Source organism: Macadamia integrifolia, chromosome 2, assembly GCF_013358625.1.
Source record: "Macadamia integrifolia cultivar HAES 741 chromosome 2, SCU_Mint_v3, whole genome shotgun sequence".
Lineage (NCBI taxonomy): Eukaryota > Viridiplantae > Streptophyta > Magnoliopsida > Proteales > Proteaceae > Macadamia > Macadamia integrifolia.
The window spans coordinates 34,978,912-34,997,606 of record NC_056558.1 but is presented as its reverse complement, the minus strand read 5'-3'; the positions used below and the strand labels follow the sequence as shown (position 1 = coordinate 34,997,606).

General features: G+C 38.0%; 1 protein-coding gene across 1 annotated transcript; it reads right to left on the bottom strand.

Annotated features, from left to right (window-relative positions):
• Window positions 1–374: 374 nt before the first annotated feature.
• On the bottom strand, window positions 375–17,163 carry LOC122089333 (nuclear pore complex protein NUP35). Its single transcript, XM_042658979.1, has 4 exons — window positions 17,006–17,163; window positions 16,148–16,765; window positions 14,680–14,791; window positions 375–961 (listed from the first exon to the last, which is right to left on the bottom strand). The coding sequence occupies exons 2-4, from the start codon at window positions 16,723–16,725 to the stop codon at window positions 653–655; spliced, it is 999 nt and encodes a 332-aa protein (XP_042514913.1). The 5' UTR covers window positions 16,726–16,765; window positions 17,006–17,163; the 3' UTR covers window positions 375–652.
• Window positions 17,164–18,695: the final 1,532 nt, after the last annotated feature.

Genomic DNA, 18,695 nt, shown 5'->3' with positions numbered 1-18,695 from the left:
TCCCAATTCTAAGTTTTTTCCTGAAAGTTCCAACCTCCTTTACTATAACAGTCAGGACTATGACATGGTGGGATGCAATATTTTTTGCATCACTATCGCTAACCATGTAACAATGAAAGGTGATACTTCTAAAAAATCAGGACAAAAGATTCAGCCACTTTTTATTACTAGGGCTATTCTTCTGAACTGTAAAAGCAAATTACTATTATAAAACAATTAAAAACCTCAGCATCTTCCAATCTAAGAGCTAATTTATCAATCAGATATGTGCATCAATGAACACATCTGCACATCATGTAATCCACTGCCACATTTTATTGAATAATGGCATTTCAAATTGCTCATTTTTGCATCCTTAAAAGAAGATACGAAGATCATCAAAAATCCAGAATGAAACTAATAATAATGAGATTCTACAACTTACACGATTCATAGGATGATGATATAAAGAAACAACAAATTTCTACCCGCCCCAACAGTAAAAAAAAATAAAAACAAAGCTCATTGCAAACAAGATATGGGTGCAAACCTGCCACTAGGGGAGGGAAACAGAAACCCTTTTCTCGAATCATGCAAAAGGATAAGACTCAAAAACTTATACTAAGAGAACATATTATATGAGTAGGAGCCAATTGGATGACAACCACTCACCTCAGATGCCAAACATCAAATCCATGACTTTGGACATGACAGATTTGGCAGGAGCGGCAATTGCACCAACTGAACGTTGGGTACTAGAATTACCCTTATTCTGAACATGATAGGGGCGAGGAGAGACTCGAGAAGGGATCATCTCGGAGTTTCTACTGGCTGGAGAGGGCATAGTCATGAACCCCTGGTTGTTTACCCTTTCATTCAGGGCCTGGCGTTGAATTGGATCCAAGGTCTTCACACCAACAATCAGCAGTCCACCGATCTGCATCCCATTCTTGCTGAGAGCCTTCAGAGCATCAGAACGATTCTGCATGAATCAAGATGTGAATAATTAGTTATTTAGTAATGACCCAGAATTTGTAATCTAACATAAATTCTCGCTCCAAATAAGGCTAACAAATAAAGGAATCAAGTATTCGGTGCAACTTTCAGAACTTGGACTTAACCATCCAGCAACTAAACATACAACCACTATCTGTACCATGGATCCATACTAAATGAGCATATTATTAGGTATTGAACATCGCATTCTCCATTATTTATAACATTTTCAGAAAGCTGTATGGAAATAATCTATATGGCAATACAATTTCCAAACACCTAATCGATTCAAAGTATAAAGACCAGTAATCATTACAGAAAAATATCAATACACAAACAGGCTGACTCTTATCTAGGAAGAAGTGCCCATGAGCAAACAAAAGGACACATGCTCACAAGAGCCTTTATTGCCATTTGGATCACAATTTACGTGATTACTCGTAATCCCTAATACTGGTAAAAATTCTTGTGTACACAACAATTGCAACGAGTACCATCATCACCACCTATGATCATAAAACAGTTTATCCCCCTTGTGTCATGTCATCAGAATTTCACCATAGAAAATCCCAAGTGTCATGCGTCAGAATTTCACTGTAGGCCTCATAACCCGCTGTACCAGTCCTTCCTCATGTAGTCCATGCATCAAATGTCAACTTAACTCATCAGTTAAAGAACAAGGTTTTATAACTCAGTATCATGGATTGGATGGGCCAATCAAGACCTGGGATGCTGGCTGAAACATGCACAAAGCAGGAAAAACACTATAGGGTTATATTGGCATCAAATCCACTAGACAGACCACTGGAGATCCCAATCTTGATAGGAAGAAACAGCTGATCCAATCTCTATTAAAGAAAGTCCAAAATTTTGAATAAAAGCCACCTCTGATTTTCCCTTTATGGCTTTATATCAGCTTGGGATCATGTATCAATGGCTAGCAACACCCTGATGCAGATAGATCACCTAAATGGGCTTATTTTACTATAAATAAACCTTGGGTTCATTTATGTATGTGTTGGGCTTGGGCCTTCGATACCATGTATTTCATTGTAATGGGCTTATAATATAGGTTGAAGCTTGGCCTACGGGATTAGTTAAGTTGTCTTTATTTCTTTTCTTTTAGTTAAAGACTTTTACCTAGTGCAGCGGGCTTTCCTCTTGAGTGTCCTTTTTCTTTTAAGTTACCTAATGACTATTGTAAGTGAAGAGTCACAAACATGAGAAGAGATGACCGTTGATTTACCACCAACAGACCTAGATCTGAATCTCACCAATCCCAAGAGTTATCACTCTTCACTGAGCCTCACAGCAGCATTGATGCAGCACTAAAGACATATACTAGGAGGCAGAAGAGGGCTGTCAGCCAAACTGCTTAATGAACTGAACAAGATCACTCCTCCTTATTGGTGCATCCATCAGCCTCCATTGAAAATGGCCATACCACCTCAAACAAATTTCTCGAAGCTTATCATAAATCGGGGCAACTCCAAAATCAGTTCTAATATGGTCATCATTTCTTTATCCTTCCTAGTTTTGTTGTAAATTCATCTCAACATCCTCATCTTTGCTACAAATGGCTTATCTATGTGATTAGTCCTAATTGCCCAACATCACGCCCCATACATCATAGTGGGTTGCATAACAGTTCTATAGAATTTTCCTTTAAACTTTAAAGGAATACTTCAGTCACACAACACTCTTGAGTGCACTTCTCCACTTCATCCATCCCACTTTAATTTGTTGTGAAACATCATTCTTTATATCAATTTTTTTAATTTATAGTTGACCCTAAATATCTAAAATAGTCACTTTGCGGTATCCCTCTAACCTCAATTTTCACCATATACTTCGTGTTTGTTCTACTTATCTTAAAACCTCTTGATTTCAAGATTGATCTTCATAACTCCAACTTAGCGTTAATCCTGTTTTTGCCTCATACACTAAGACAATATCATCAGCAATGAGCATACACCAAGGGACTTTGCCTTGGATGTTCTAGGTTAAATCATCTATGATAAGTGCAAACAAACAAGGGGCGATGTCAGACTAGATTACCAAGGGGTAACAAATCCCAGTAGGATCCATCACAAACTCCAACACAAATCAAGTTCAGATTCAACAGAAACTCAGATCTAAAAAATAGGGCTGAAGAGAGTGAGATTTCAATCACTCACAAACTAAAAGCTCAGATGGAGCTGATTTTTGGATCAAATGGAGATCACATATGAGAGAACAAACCATCAAAATCTAACCAAATTCTGCTTGTTGGATTGAGACCTATGCAGGTTGCAAGAAAAATGAAACTTCTAGTGATTCTTCAAGAACTTGAGTTGGAAGCATCAAATGATCCTCAAATTTGAATCAATTGGTCCTCAATGATCACTCAAAACCCTACAGCAATCAGAGATTGACATGGAAGTTACGCAATGCAAAATTCTTCCCAAGAAAACCCTGTAACTGGAATCGATTGCCTGGTTGTGTGCTCTTTTGATCAGCAGAGGTTGGGATTTCGTTCTCTCGATACAACAACAACTCAGCATTTTCCCAACTAAATGGGGTCAACCACAAGGATTTGTCAAAGAAAAAGATAAAGAAAAGGGAAAAGGGAAAAGGGGGAAGGGGGGGGGAGGGGAAAAGATAAAGAAAAGAAACAAGGCAATGCAACACCTCCGGGCCATCCCACTTAAACGCAGTCGGCAACATGGATCTTTTCCCTCCAAACAACTCTATTTGATGCCATACTAGGGTCAAGACCTAGCTTCTGCATGTATTTCCTTACCAACTCATCAATGGTCATTTCAGGTCAGCCCCTAGCTCTTCTATTTCCTTCCCACTGGATCTGATCACTCTTTCATACTGGAGCATCCCAAGGGATAAATGTGGGTGGGGTGGACTCTCTCAATCCTAAGTCTCTCACCCACATGCCACAACTATCTTAGTTGTTAAAACATCGTTTCTCAAGAACAAACTAACATGCAAAACTCACAAAATATCATTAATCAACTTCTTCAATTTTTATAAATAAAAGCCTATTTATAGTTTTGGCCAAGCTCATTAGAAAGTAGAAAGTCGAAAGGTTGTGTTTGGTAGGCAAGAGAAGAAGAGAAAAAAGAATCTAGAAAAGAAATGAAATGAAATGAAATGGGAAGAAAATAGAAAAAGTATGTGTGTTTGGCTACCATTAGAAAAGAAGAAAAGAAAAGTTTTGTGTTTTCTCGTGTTTTTGGAAAGATTTTTTTTTTTTGCTAGAAAAGAAAACTTCACCATTCCCAAGGTGAATTTTGAATTTCAAAAAAAGAATCTTCTCTTGGTTAAGGACATACCAAGCACAAAGAGAATTTCTTAAACCAAGAAAAAAATTTTAAAAATTGTACCTTTTACTTTTCTTTTCTCTTGGCTACCAAACACAGCCTAAAAGGAAAAAAATATTGCTACCTAACTCAACTCAACTCAACTCAACTCAACTCAGCCTTATCCCAACTAAATGGGGTCGGCTAAAAATATTGCTACCTAAGGAATAAAAATAGAAAGAGATCTTCTCTTCAGCTAAAATCGATGGGTGCCTCTTTCTTGTTGTCTAAGCCACTCCTCTTCTAAGAAATAGAGTTACTGTCTAGGCTAAGGGTGGTGGGATGCTGAGGTCCAGGCTGCAATCTAGACTAAGAAAGATAATTTTAAAACTTGGCAAAGGACTAGGGAAGATGAAGATAGAGAGATATAGGGCCGCCAGGAACGAGGCAAGAAAAACTATGGGGATAGCAAGGGCAAGAAAATACAATGATTTCTATAACAATTTAAATACCAAGGAAGGGGAAATGGCTATCTATAAGATAGCTAAAATTCGAGAAAGGAAGTGCAGGGATCTCGACCAGATTCGATGTATTAAAAGTGAGGATGGCAGAATGCTTGTGAAGGAAGAAGACATAAAGAGGAGATAGGATGAGTATTTTTGTAACCTGCTTAATGAAGACATCCTTAATAGGAGTGGTTCGAGTAGCCAGTCCCACAACATGAACCATAGGTATGTACGCAAGATAGGAGTGACCGAGGTTAAAAAGGCCTTAAGGAAGATAAGACACCAGGTCCGGATGAGGTCCCAATTGAAATGTGGAAGAGTTTGGGACCACTTGGAGTCGCTTGGTTAACTAAGTTGTTTAACAAGATTATGAACACGAAAAAGATGGCTGATGAATGGAGGAAAAGCACTATCGTTCCAATTTACAAAAATAAAAGAGATATCCAGAGCTGCAACAACTATAGAGGCATAAAACTTATGAGTCATACTATGAAACTATAGGAGAAGGTAATAAAAGCTCGCTCAAGAAGAGAAACTTATATCTCTAAGAACCAATTCGGTTTCATGCCTAGAAGATCCACTACTGAAGCAATCTACCTACTTTGGAGGCTTATGGAACAAGTCAGAACCTACAAGATGGATCTTCTATGGTCTTCATTGACCTGGAAAAGGCCTACGACAGGGATCCCAGAGATTTAATCTGGCGGGTTTTAGAGAAGAAAGAAGCGTCAAGTAAATATGTGGATATTATTAAAGACATGTATAGAGATGTAGTGACTAGTGTGAGATCTATGAGAGGTCAAGGTGCTGAGCTCCCAATTAATATTGGATAACATAAAGGATCCGCATTGAGCCCCTACCTATTTACACTTGTCATGGATGATTTAACCAAGAATATTCAAGGAGAGGTCCCGTGGTGTATGCTTTTTGCAGATGATGTTGTTCTGGTCAGTGAAACAGTGACAGAGATTAATAATAAGTTGGAACTATGGTGACATACTTTGGAATCGAGAGGTCTCAAGATAAGTAGAATGAAGACGGAATATATGAGGTGTAACTTCAGTAGATCGAGGATTGATGGCGAAGAAGTGAAAATTGAAGGGAGAGAGATCCCGCAAAGTGACTGCTTCAAATATCTAGGATCTACGTTAAACAAAGAAGGTGAGATTGATGATGATGTTTCCCACAGAATTAAAGTAGGATGAATGAAATGGAGAGGGGCGTCTGGACTGATATGTGATCGACGTATTCCTCTAAAGCTTAAAGGAAAATTCTACAGGACCGTCATAAGACCAGCTATGATGTATAGTGCAGAATGTTGGGCTGTCAAGAAGCATAACATAGATAAATGGAGTATGGCTAAGATGAGGATGTTGAGATGGATGTGTGGCAAACCCCTGAGAGATATGATAAAAAATGACCAGGTTAGATCAGATTTAGGAGTTGCTCCTATCCAGGATAAGCTCAGAGAATGTCGGCTACGATGGTTTGGCATGTCCAAAGGAGGCCCTTGGATGCCCCAGTACGGAGGAGTGACCAGATGCAAATGAATGGAGCTAAAAGGGCTAAGGGTAGGCCAAAATTAACCATTGATGAGTTAATTAGTAGAGACATGCAAAAGTTAAGTCTTCACCCAAGTATGACATCTAACAGAGCTGCCTGGAGGGCTAGGATTTGAATTGCAAACAGGTCGTGAGTGGGATGCCCCAAAGAGTTTTTTACTTGCGGATCCATGTAGCCGACCCCATTTAGTTGGAATAAGGCTAAGCTTCGTTGTTCATAGGTATAGTTCACGTGAAAATAACTCATAAGCAATAATTTTTTGTTTTGAGCTAGCTTGATGGTCCCACATTGGGGCTGGCTGGTCTAGTTTGATGGAACCTGCAGCCTCCTTCTTTTGCAGGCTCGATCTACATCATAGGGCTTAAAGTTGATCCTTGATGTATCCCAGTTGTAATTGGGAATTCACTTTCTTGCCCTCCCATGGTTCACACTAGTTACCACGACCTCGTACATATCTTTAATTATATCAACATATTTACTCGACACCTTTCTCTTCTCTAGCACATGCCAGATTTACATTTTAGGGATTTTGACATAGGCGTTTTCTAACTCAATAAAGACCATACGGAGGTTCTTCTTATAAGCTCTAAATCTTTCCATGAGCCTACTAAATAAATAGCTTTTGACATGGATATATTGGCATGAAACCAAAATGGTTCTCCAAGATAGTAGTTTCTCTTCTCAGGTGGGCTTCAATAACTTTTTCCCACAATTACATAGCATGGCTCATTAGTTCTATGCCTCTATAGTTATTGCAATTATAAATATTACCTTTATTTTTGTAGATCAGAACCACAGTGCTTCTCCTCCAAACATCTAGCATCTTCCTTATGCTCATAATCTTGTTGAAAAGATTGGTTAACCAAGATACTCCACATAATCCTATGCTCTTCCACACTTTTGTTGGGACTTCATCAAAGCCTAGTGTCTTGCCAACTGTCATCTTTCGTTGGACTTGCCCACTTTTCGACTTTCGTGTATAGGAATATATGGTTAATGGAATAGGATAATTTGGAATTGACTTGTGTAGCCAAGAAGGCTTCCTTTTCTCTCTCTTCCCCTATCCTTCTCTTCTTAGTTCTCTCCCTTCAAATACCATGGTTCAATATCTCAGCAAGATCTCGCTAGTATCTCATTGTTTTGGCTTGTCGAGAGTCTCGAGACGAGAGCACAAGCAATATGAAAAGTGCAAAATAGCTCGACCATTCATATCGCCAAGGCTCTCATCTCGACAAGCCAAAAAACCAAGATAATAACAAGATCTCGGCATCTCGCTGAGATCTTAAACCATAAGATGCCGAGATCTTAAACCATAACCACCTTTGTGCCACATGATGGTGTCGTGACAAAACCTTGACAACCAAAACCTGCGAAGAAGAGGAGAAGAAGAACAAGAGGAAGAGAGACGATAGGAGAAAAGAAAAAAAAAATGGACCACGATAGGATTTAGTTCAATATCCCAGTCGTGGTCTATCACTCTATCCCCAATACTTATAATATAAAGCAATTGACTCTTAGTAGAAACGCTACTAATAGTACAAGTCTAATTACAAGAAAGTAAACTACAACTACTCATAGCCCAACAATTACAACTAAACAGGGACACTCCCCCCTCACGGTTACAATGACAAACACTCCTTATGGCAGTAGTCTTTAACACTCCCATTCATAAGGCTCCAACTTAGAACAAGAAGAATAGATATTAACCAAAAAAAAAATCTTGGAACACATATAGTAGACATAGACACCATAAAACATAAAGAGAACTCCATTCTGGTAGAACTACCAACTCAAGCACATCATCAACAAAAATAGTTGAGAAAAACCTTTATGTCGAATAAATCCAGATAGCAAACAAACAACAAACAACATCCAAAACCTTATCCCAACTTAATGGGGTCATCTACATGGAGATTCCAAGCAAGGACGAGTGCAAAGATCCATGCAAAAAGATTGACGGGTTATGGCTAATTATAATGTGTCGGTTGTCAACCTGATGCACCACTACAGATCAGCTATATGCTTATAACGACAGACTATAATAAGGTACCGGCATAATAAAAAAAGATAACAAACAAAATAAGCAAAAGCGAACACTAACCACAATCCAAAATATCATAATTGCAACATCATAAGCCATTCTCAAGAAAGGCAAGCAGTAGTTTTCACGATCGCCTGCCAGTGGAAGGCTTTCTATGTTCATTCAATCTACATAGAGTAAATCGGGCCCTAAGGAACCCCTGAAAGGACTATCATTCGATTGGTACATGAAAGTGAACATACATGTCCGTTGGAGCGACTTGGATGATCGGGCTGAGGAAACAAGAAACAGACGAGCACGAGCATGCATTGTTTTACAACCAACCTGATCTACGACCACCCTCACTCTTTCACAAAGAAGACAGATAAAAGTACAATATAGGTCACAACGAATCATTGGTAAAAGCGCAACATAGGTTGATGTAGATAGGGCCGTCAAAAGGAGGACTCGAACTAACCAAACCATGGTTAAGTTTTGTCCCAAGTCTGGACCAGGTTTAGCCCCATCAAACCAGCTTTGTTGGCCCCCAAATTTGTCCTATGGTGGTCCACCTCTGCAACCATCAAACCATCATAGCAGCTCCACATTATTACAGTATTTTAGTTCCTATTTTGAGACTCTAGAATATCCAAAGTCCTTGCTACTGATCTCAACGTTGGACTATTGCCTTGTCTTATTATGAAGATATAGTTGGAGGAAGAAAAAAAAAGAAAGTTATTGTTCACATGAACAGTAACCAGCCCATTATCTTCATGGATTTGTTACCTTTTTGGTGTTTAGAGTCTTTTGTTAGACAAGTAATTAGTTTAGGAATGAATGAAGTTTATTTTAAAATGGCTTATGTTGTTTGTTGTGGGATGCAGTTGGGTGAGATGCCCAAAACCTAACCTTCTTCTTCCCCCTTCTCAACCCTCCATTGATTTCTCTTTTCTTCTTTCTTATTTTCTGTTTTAGCCATTGTAAGAGAGTGTTTGAGAGTTATTTGTAAACCTGAAGTTCAGCTTGAAGCTACTATGGAGAATCTCCATGAAGTTTCCTTTTTCATTCCTCGAGCATAACTTCCCAATCAGCCATCAGTTGAGGCTCATCTTTTGAAGGATACCTAGACAGGTTACAAGGGATCTTCATTCCAATTTTGAGGATCATATGTTGCCAAGAACCAAAGTTCTGAAGAGTTGTCATTAATTCATGTCATTGCAAAAATGCAATACAGGTTATGACAGACCACTGATAAAAGTGCAGCATAGATTGTTGCAAAGCACTGATATAAGGGTAGTATAGGTTACTGGAAACCACGTCAGACAACATAAGGTTGTTGGAAACCACATAACACAACATAAGGTTGTTGGGAACGCATCCACATCAAGGTTAGGAACCACAAGTAACAATATAAGGTTGTTGCAGACAAGTACCTTCTTTACAACAACTTAGCCTTATCCCAACTACACAGGGATGGCTATATGGATCCTTGCCCTCCAATCAGCTATATTCAATGTCATACTGAATACAGGCCCAAGCTATGCATGTCTTTCCTCACCATTTCTCCTAAGATCATTTTAGGCCTACCCCTGGCTCTTTTAGTACCTTCAATCTAAACCAAATCACTCATTTTGTACCGGAGCATCCAAAGGCCTCCGTTGAACATGACCATGCCACCTCAAACAACTTTGTCGTAGTCGTAGCTTATTATGTATCAAAGTTACTCCCAAATCAGCTCTAATATAATCATTCTTTACTTTATCCTTCCTAGTTTTGTCACACACCATCTCAACATCTTCATCTCCACTACACTGAGTTTATCTATATGATGCTTCTTAATTGTCCAACATTCCTCACAATACATCATAGCTAGTCGCCTAGTCGTATGACTGTCCTATAAATTTTCCTTCAAGTTTTATAGGAATAAATGGATCACACAACACTTCGGATGCACCTCTCCACTTCATCCATCCTATTTAAATTCTTTACAAAACATCGACCTCTATATCACCTTTTTTTATTTATGGTTGAGCCCCAATACCTACAGTAATCACTTTGCAGAATCTCCCTCTCATCAATTTTCACGGTAGCAATCATTAAATTGTTGTTGAGGACAAGAATATATAATAATAATCTTCAAATAAGCAAATGACACTATGCTGACGACACGAGTAAATAATAGTAATAATAACCTTCAATCTCCCCTCAAATGTAGGCATTAGACGTGGACAAAAATGCAAGGGAGAACACTAAATGATAACCCATCATCACATGGCAGCAATAATTAACGTCATAAAAGATGAGCAACACATAAATCCCATAATCAAGAGCAATTGCAATAGCATTAATAGTGGCAGCAGATTAGATAAAAGTAGATAAAGAACTCAAACTACAAGACAAATTTCATAATAAAACCAAAAATCTCATCAGCAAGGAACCAAATCACAAACAAGGGCATGACAGTAATAAATTAATAATTCAAAACCAGAGAGCTTGATATCTCCCACAGACAATAACAAAAATCCCTAAAATATTGAGTTAATACAACGGCTGGTTTGCAATTTACATAGCATACCTACCTAATTAGCAGGTTACCAAAAAAACCCAAGAAAACCCAATCTGATGTGGCCGATATTTTTACCAAGTGTAGTGATCAGTCAAACAAATATGACAGCAAAAATTGATGGTAATCCAATGGCTGGATTTTTGTATAAAGTACTAGTATAAAAAAAAGTAATAGGGAATGTGATGCAGATTAATCACCAAAATAGGCTTGTTTTATTAGGAATAAACCTAGGGTTGGGTTCCATACATGTTGGGCCTTTGATCTCATGTGTTTTGATTGTATTGGGTGGGTCCAAAAGAAGGGCTCTAAGATTGAGTACGGATTTGCTTGTTAATTTCCCTTTTAGGTTGGCTTGATGGGGTTTATTTAGTTTCTAATTTCAGCATTATTTAGTTTCCAAATTCAGTACTTAGTTAGCTTCTAATTTCAATACTTGTAATTCCTAGTTTCTATTTCCAGTTTTAGCAACTATAAGAGTTTCTATTTTCTTTAGTTTCCTATTTCAGTTTTTTAAAACTAGAGTTAGTTTCTATTTTCTTGCAACCCCATCATTATTATAAATAAAAGAGAGGGCTCCCATTAAGCCGCACGATTTTGCATTTGAAAAAGAAAGCTATTATGCTGCTGCCGCTGGGTTTCTCCATGACTGTTCCTTGTGTCTAATCAAGGAAGAAGGACTCGGTGTGTGATCCGAGTGACTCCTTGCAATGTGAAGTCCAGGAGGATCTTAGTGTGTTTTTTTTCTCTCTTTTATATTCTGCATCCAAGCCAATTCTGCCACTGCAACCAGGTATTTATTACTTCATTCTACTGCCCAGAAAGTCTGCAATTTATCCCCAATTGGCCTTCACTGAAAAGGGCAGTTTCAGGCCTCAGTTTGCCTTCAAATTTTGGTCAAAGATTCCTCCCCATCCCACTAAGGATCGACCTCAGTTTGGGCTGTTTCTGAATAGTTTTTAGAGAGATATCAAAAATCTCCAAATTCTTGTCTTCTAGTGGGCTGCAGCCTTCTATTTTCTGAAATCAGTGCTTCTACTGATATGGCTGTTGATTCCTGGTCTGCTGATTATATATCCTGATTACTTGAAGATTGTTAGCACTTTTATTTAGTCCCTGGTTAATTCTAAGAGTTACTACTATACTGCTTGTTCTCTGTGTTAGTGTTCATTGAGATCGATAGTATTTCTGGACTGTTATTTGAAGCTTAATTCCTGATATATCTCTGAGGCTGGTTTTGGGTTGTTCTTTGGTCTAAAAAGTTCCTGCAGTTTTGGATCTGGTTTGATTGTTCAAATCAGTCCTACATTTGAATGGCAAAACTGTAATTAATGAAAATGTCCAAGGGGATACTGGTAGGTAATAGAGTATTGGGTATGAAGGGGTTTAATGCAAGACCTGGGTCACAAAACCCGACCTAGGTTTGCAATGGGTCCACCCGAATACCCAATAACTAAGTTACAAAGAAAGAGTGGCATTCAAGAGGCAATTTGGTGGTTAAATTGGGGAATGGGCAAGAGGGGAATTTATAATTATCATAGAGGGCACACTTGGAAGGGGAAACAAATAAGGGTAAAGGGATATGATAACACAAACTAGGGGTATTTATGTAACTGAAATTGGGTGTAGATTAAACAAAGAGGCCCCTTTCTTCTTCCTCACAATAGGAAGAAGAAACCAACAGTAAGGGAAGTCTTTTGAATGGAAGTTTGCTCTCACATGTGCATCATTCGACAAGGGAATTTAAACAATGAATTGCCTTTCCCAACGAGGAAAGTAAAGTACAATTAATAACGACTCATAGCCTAACAATTACAACTAAACAGGGACACTCCCCCTCATGGGAACAATGGCAAACACCTCTCAAGGTAGCAGTCTTTAAAAATGCTGTCATGAGCAGAGACATGTGTCGTGTGTGTGGGGAGGGTGTTGCTGTGTGTTGATATACATTGTTGTGGGCCCGTGGCACTTACTTAGCATCTCGAGCTTTCGGGATAAATTGTCATAACAAGGACAAAAAGGTTGAAATTGAAGATACAAAGTGCAAATCAATAAACTGGAACACCTTTGTTTTATTAATTTCATCTTCTCAAATATGACTTTATTCTACGTCTTAAAGCTTTTATGCTCCCCTCCTTATTCAACATTGATAGACAAGGTCTTTTGATGCAGTTGGGCGATGGGTCTAGGGAAAGTTTAGCTTTGATTTGATTCCCTTTTGGCTTTAGAAACAATTTCTTTTGGTATTAGTTAGCTTCTAATTTTAGATTATCATTTTCATGCTTTGAGTTTTCTTTTATAAACCATGTAATTCACTAGTAAGAGACAGATTTGAAGTTTTTGAAGAACTGAAATTTGGTATGAAAACCATGGCTGCCGTGGGCTGTTTTCCCCCTCCCTGACTCTCTGAAATCTTCTCTTTCCCCTTTTTATCTTCTTCTTCCTCCCAACCCTTTCTTATTTCCTGCTGTTAGATTTTCTGATACTCTGTTTTCTGGGCGACGTTAGCTACACCTCACAGTTGGTCGATCTCCTTCATACCCAAGGCTGTTGGCTTGAAACTTGGTGTAGTAGTAGGAAGCCATAAAGCGATTCAGACATCTGAATCTGAGATAGAGAGTCCTGCTGATTTGGGAACCATTCCTCCTCAACCAGATCTGGAACAGTAGACACCGCCAGATCTAACTTGCAGGTACAATTGCTCCTCGCCGATTGCTGGTTTGAGATACCTGTCTGCTGGAATCAAGAGGCCACAGGGTTGGTAGCCTTCGTTTGGAAGATCAGCCCAAACCAAGACTTGATGAAGGAGCCCCATCAATCTGAAACCTCTCGTTACCACTGGTTTTTTGCTCCCTAACGTGACCTAAGGTAGAAGATGACTTTTCTTTTATTCTTAAGTAACCTAGTTTGTTCTATTTACAACTAACTAACCCCCTCTTTTCTTAAACTTGTTCTAATATTTCCTCATTCCTTTATTAATTCCAGAATACTCCTCTTTTAATTTCTATCTCAGTTTGACCCTATTATCTATTTTCCTCTCTTTTAAGTGCTAGAGTGTTCCTGAACTTACAAGATTGCCCCCCAACCATAAAATTGAGATATTTATCATTTTTGTGAGCCCTAAGCGATCCGATTTCAGTCTTTGGAATCCGGATCCGCATCATCTTTCTAACAAGAGGAAAGGATAGGACAATTCTTAATCAGTGCCACATAGGATTCAGTCCAACATGGACCTAATATTATACTATGAATATCTCTGTCTCCATATATATCATAGATGCAGCCCACTAATTGGACAATTTGGTTATTCAGCATGTGCTTGTGTGTGCTTTAGGTGCTGTGGACCTGTGGCAGTGTGGCATCACAACCAATAATTCCATGGAAGACCTAAATTATTGTGGAATCAAATTTAGTCCCATTTCATGCCTTGTTATATCTGCCAACAACACAATAATTCCTTCTTTGTAGGATAATAAAAACTAAGATAAGCTATTAAAGCTACAGCAGACAAATGAGTTAAAAAAGGTAGCAAATTTCCCTTATATATTTCTGCCCACATTTTCTTCAACTTTATTTCTTTCACTTATTTTCCAACCTGAACAACTTGTTAGCATAACAAACAACTATTTTCACAGATCAAATAAAAATGGACTAAATAGAAGATAAAGTAAAATTTTATTGTTAAATAATGGATTAGGTACATGGGAAGCACAATAAATTATGAACAAGAAAGTACAAGTTGATGAAAAGAAGAAAAACCTCATAAAGAATATGAATCCAGTTAGCCTCTCTTGGACCCGGCACATGTCTCAATATCACGCCACATTTTTCAAACTCCCGCAACACTAAATTGGTATCACCTGGGGAAAATCTGAATGCCACAATGTAAAACAAGATTATTTAAGGTGAAATGTGTAAAACAAAACATGCAGCTTATCACAAGGACAGGTATTCCCAGGGGAAATCCGAAAAAGAGCAAAAAAAAAGAGTAAACAAGGTAGAGATTGAATATGCAAGACAAAGCATGCTACTGATCACAAAGAGAGACAAATGAAGTACAAACAAATCTCCACATTAAACGTTCACATGAGTAAAAGATACCTTCAACTGCAAGGACCTCAATAGATTTTTCAAGAATTTTCAGAGCTAAATAAAAGAAGAACAAGTTTTCAATAACGATATATGTGGAACCAATGGCACACAATCATAACAAAAATCCATCATGATCCCAGCGACAAACTGATAATACTCCAGCTGAGGTTTTAGTAATTGTTCTAGAATCCTCCAATTTGAAATTTCAGAATGTTGATGGGTGAATAAAACGTTACTTTCTAATACCATTTAGGATATGGTTGATCATGATGAATTCCATGATTTCCATCCGAAGAAATGATCAATAGAAATAAGCTGCTAATAAAAACTTATAAAAAGCTGAGGCTTGGACTCATATTTTCATAATGTGGTATGATTTCATCTAGGTGATCTGTGATGCTCACATGAAGTTATTGAGGAGATTTTATTACATCTAGTATCAGATGTTTAAAGCAACGCGAAACACTTAGGAGTGCAACCCATGGCTCAGACCTGGCAATTTTGATGGATTGGGCTCTGAAGAAGAAAATTTGGAGAGATAAGAAACACAGAACTACCGACATGAACCAACGCCTTTCCTTCCCCCCCCCCCACAACTCCACCCTAAAAAATTCCAAAATTGGACAACTTTCTTTTAGCTAACAATGGCAACACAAGCAGAATAAAATAGGTGGAGAATAAGTCTTGCTGGTCTCTTCAGATAAGAGAATAGATAAATGAATCGAATGGGATATATTAAGGCAGACAGAACAAGAAACATCTGAGTATTCCCCCATTAAGAGCTGGAGGAGATTCATTTGGATAACAGTTACACAAATATTTCATGACAATCTGGTGATGTAGTCAGAAGAAAAATAAGGCACTCTCAAAAGAAAGAGTACAAGGACACTATTTCCTTGAACTCAAAACTCGAAATTACCTGTCGAGACTAAAATTCAAAACTTAATATTCCCTTGCTCTATTCACAAAGCAAATAAGAAGTTTCTAACAATTGAGTCACAACCCATAACAAATTTCAGAATCAAGTCAAGCCAGACAAAATATGAACAAATAAAATAGCATAAATAGCACAAATTTATAGAGTATAAGCAACAAAAGGAAAACAAAGACAAATTTCCACTGAAGTGGAACATACCCATAAACAGTGACCCATTCCTCTTCGTCAAGGTCAAGGTCGCTCGTTGGTAAGCTATTCCTCTGCAACTCTGGTCTGGCAACTTCTCTCGGTGGTGGTAACATAATTAATCCACCAGGCTGAACGACACCCTCAACTGGTGAACCCTTCCCTTTCTCATCATGATCACTCGCACTCTTTCCGGGGGACCACCAACTCGAACTGGCAGGGGTATGCTGCATTTGCTGTGCCCCCATTGCAGCATAAGAAGTGCTAGCCTCAGACTTGCTTTTCAAGGGAGAAACAGAATCCCGACGAGAATCCCTTACAGGTGTCCTCATCTCCAACTTTGCTTCCGGAGACATCTGATAATCCACAATCCCGGATTCCGGAGAGAAATCTGCACGGTCTTCCAAGGTGAATATAGGAGGCGGTGGAGGATCGGCGCCCCCAAAATTCTCTCGCCATAGAGCAGACACTGCAGCTGCCTGACCTGGGCTCATGAATTTTCCTCTATGCGCGGAAACTGGTGATGCCAAATCATTGAAAAAAACCGATTGTCTCCCAGCTTTTGAAGTTCTCTGCATTGTGGTGCTCATCCCTTTACCTATGCTAACTTATGCAACCAAGAGATTGAGCCTACAGATCAAACACACACAGATTAGAGTTAAATCTAAGCTTGTGATAGTAAAATGGCTATAGAAAACTAGTCAAGTATAACGAATCGCAAGAGATTGAGCTTTCTGTCTACTTCAATTCATGAGTAGCGAAGTCGATATTTGATTCTGACACAAAATTTGCAGAGATTGTCGATGCTACAGACGATGGGGAAAATAATGAAAACGAGAAGAAAATTCTTTAGGGTTTATAATAGTATACCTGATTGGAGTTTGGAGTGGTTACTGGTTACGATTTTGAGCTATCGACGAATGTTAGGGTTTTGAAATGGTGGCTTATTTCTTTTTCCCTCGCATGTCGCAGCTGTCGAGAGCTGTGCGCTCCCTGCGCTTATAGGATCATGACAGTGTGGTAGAGAGCCGTTCAGCAAAAGTATAAACCCTAGTCGGCTAGTTCCGGACCGTGTCCTTATTAACGCTTTGATGACGGTGTTTCATTTTGAAGAATGATGTTGCTTGCCGCCAGCTACTAGCCAGGCGGGATTTTCTTTCTTTTTCTGTTTAATTTAAATTCGTTAAAGTCGCGCCTCTTATGTGCGGTTTATTGGTTAACCGGTGGGCAATATATTACTTCGACATTGTTTAATCATATCAAGATTGTCCATATCCTGAACCGCATATTTAAGATCCAACAAAAAACTGATAATGGTAAGGGCCACATTTGTTGATGATTAAATTGGTAAATAAATCTTACCCAAAATAAAAATGATAAATTATCGGTTTGATTTAATCAATTCTAAGGCCCTATTTGATTACTGAGATAAGTTAAAAAGACAAAAATGAATGAAAAACTTGTATTTGTCTCTCACAAAATTTTTTTTTTTTTTCTCTAAATAAACTATCACGAATATGAGTATTTGAATAAGTGAGATTTTCAACTTACTGAACAATAAATGTAATCGTTGTTGTCTGTTAGTGTGGCATATTGTACCCAAAAAAAAAAAAAGTGCATTCACTTTTTACCACCACTATCACTTCCTAAATTCGTATGACTTTAGCATTATTCATGCCTTCGTGGAAAAGTTGTTTGCGACTATATCTTTCCTACTCCTATTTATTCTATTTCCCATATAATACCACCCTTATTCCATTTATTCTCTCCCCCACCAAATTCCACCCCTAAAAAGTACATATTCATTCATTTCATTTTTCCTTCCTTGTTGCCACATCGCTTGCAAAGATTTCTTAGTAGCTATGTGTAGTAAATTTTGCTAGCCTTGAACCTGAGCTCATGTACCAATACTTGCTTATTTACTGGAATGAAAATAAAAGGAAAATCCTTGTGACTCGCTTGGAAAGAAAGATAGTGAATTATATCCATTGGCTCGCTTGCTAACAAAATGAGACGAAACTTCCTTCTTTCTTTAATCCAAATAACGGACAATTTTCAAGCTTGACATCAACTTGCCAATCCCACCCTTGCAAATTTCTTACATATTTTTTTACTATCAACCATTTGGGTCTCTAAATGGTTATGATTAGAACTAGCCTCACCAGTTAAAAAATTGAGATATATTATTGTGTGGAAAGGTTCCAATTCTAAATCGGTTTTAGGAACTTTTATCATATTCAAAATTCCAACATTTTTACTTGAACATACTTATAATAAAGAAACAAAATTTTAAGCATATAAATAATTAAATATTTATATAATTCACTTGGAAGTAAATATTCGTTTATAATCATACGAATAACCAAAGGGAATAACTTGTCGCCACCAAAGTGGTGAATTAAGAAGTAACTTTATTTTATTGTTCATTGTCTTATTCCTATAAAATTATTTAATTCAAGTATAAAATGGGTTTTGAAAATTTGAAAGTTATTTAATGCAAATTTTATGTTAAAATAAAGGATTTACTCGCATCGAAAAGAGATATATTATACTAAATGTG

Excerpts from the sequence above, each read along its gene's own strand:
- LOC122089333 (XM_042658979.1), bottom strand. The coding sequence starts at position 16,725 with ATGAGCACCACAATGCAGAGAACTTCAAAAGCTGGGAGACAATCGGTT. Across the intron at positions 14,792-16,147 it reads GAATGGGTCACTGTTTATGG|ATTTTCCCCAGGTGATACCA; the intron begins GTATGTTCCACT and ends TGTGGCATTCAG. Across the intron at positions 962-14,679 it reads GGATTCATATTCTTTATGAG|AATCGTTCTGATGCTCTGAA; the intron begins GTTTTTCTTCTT and ends TGATTCATGCAG.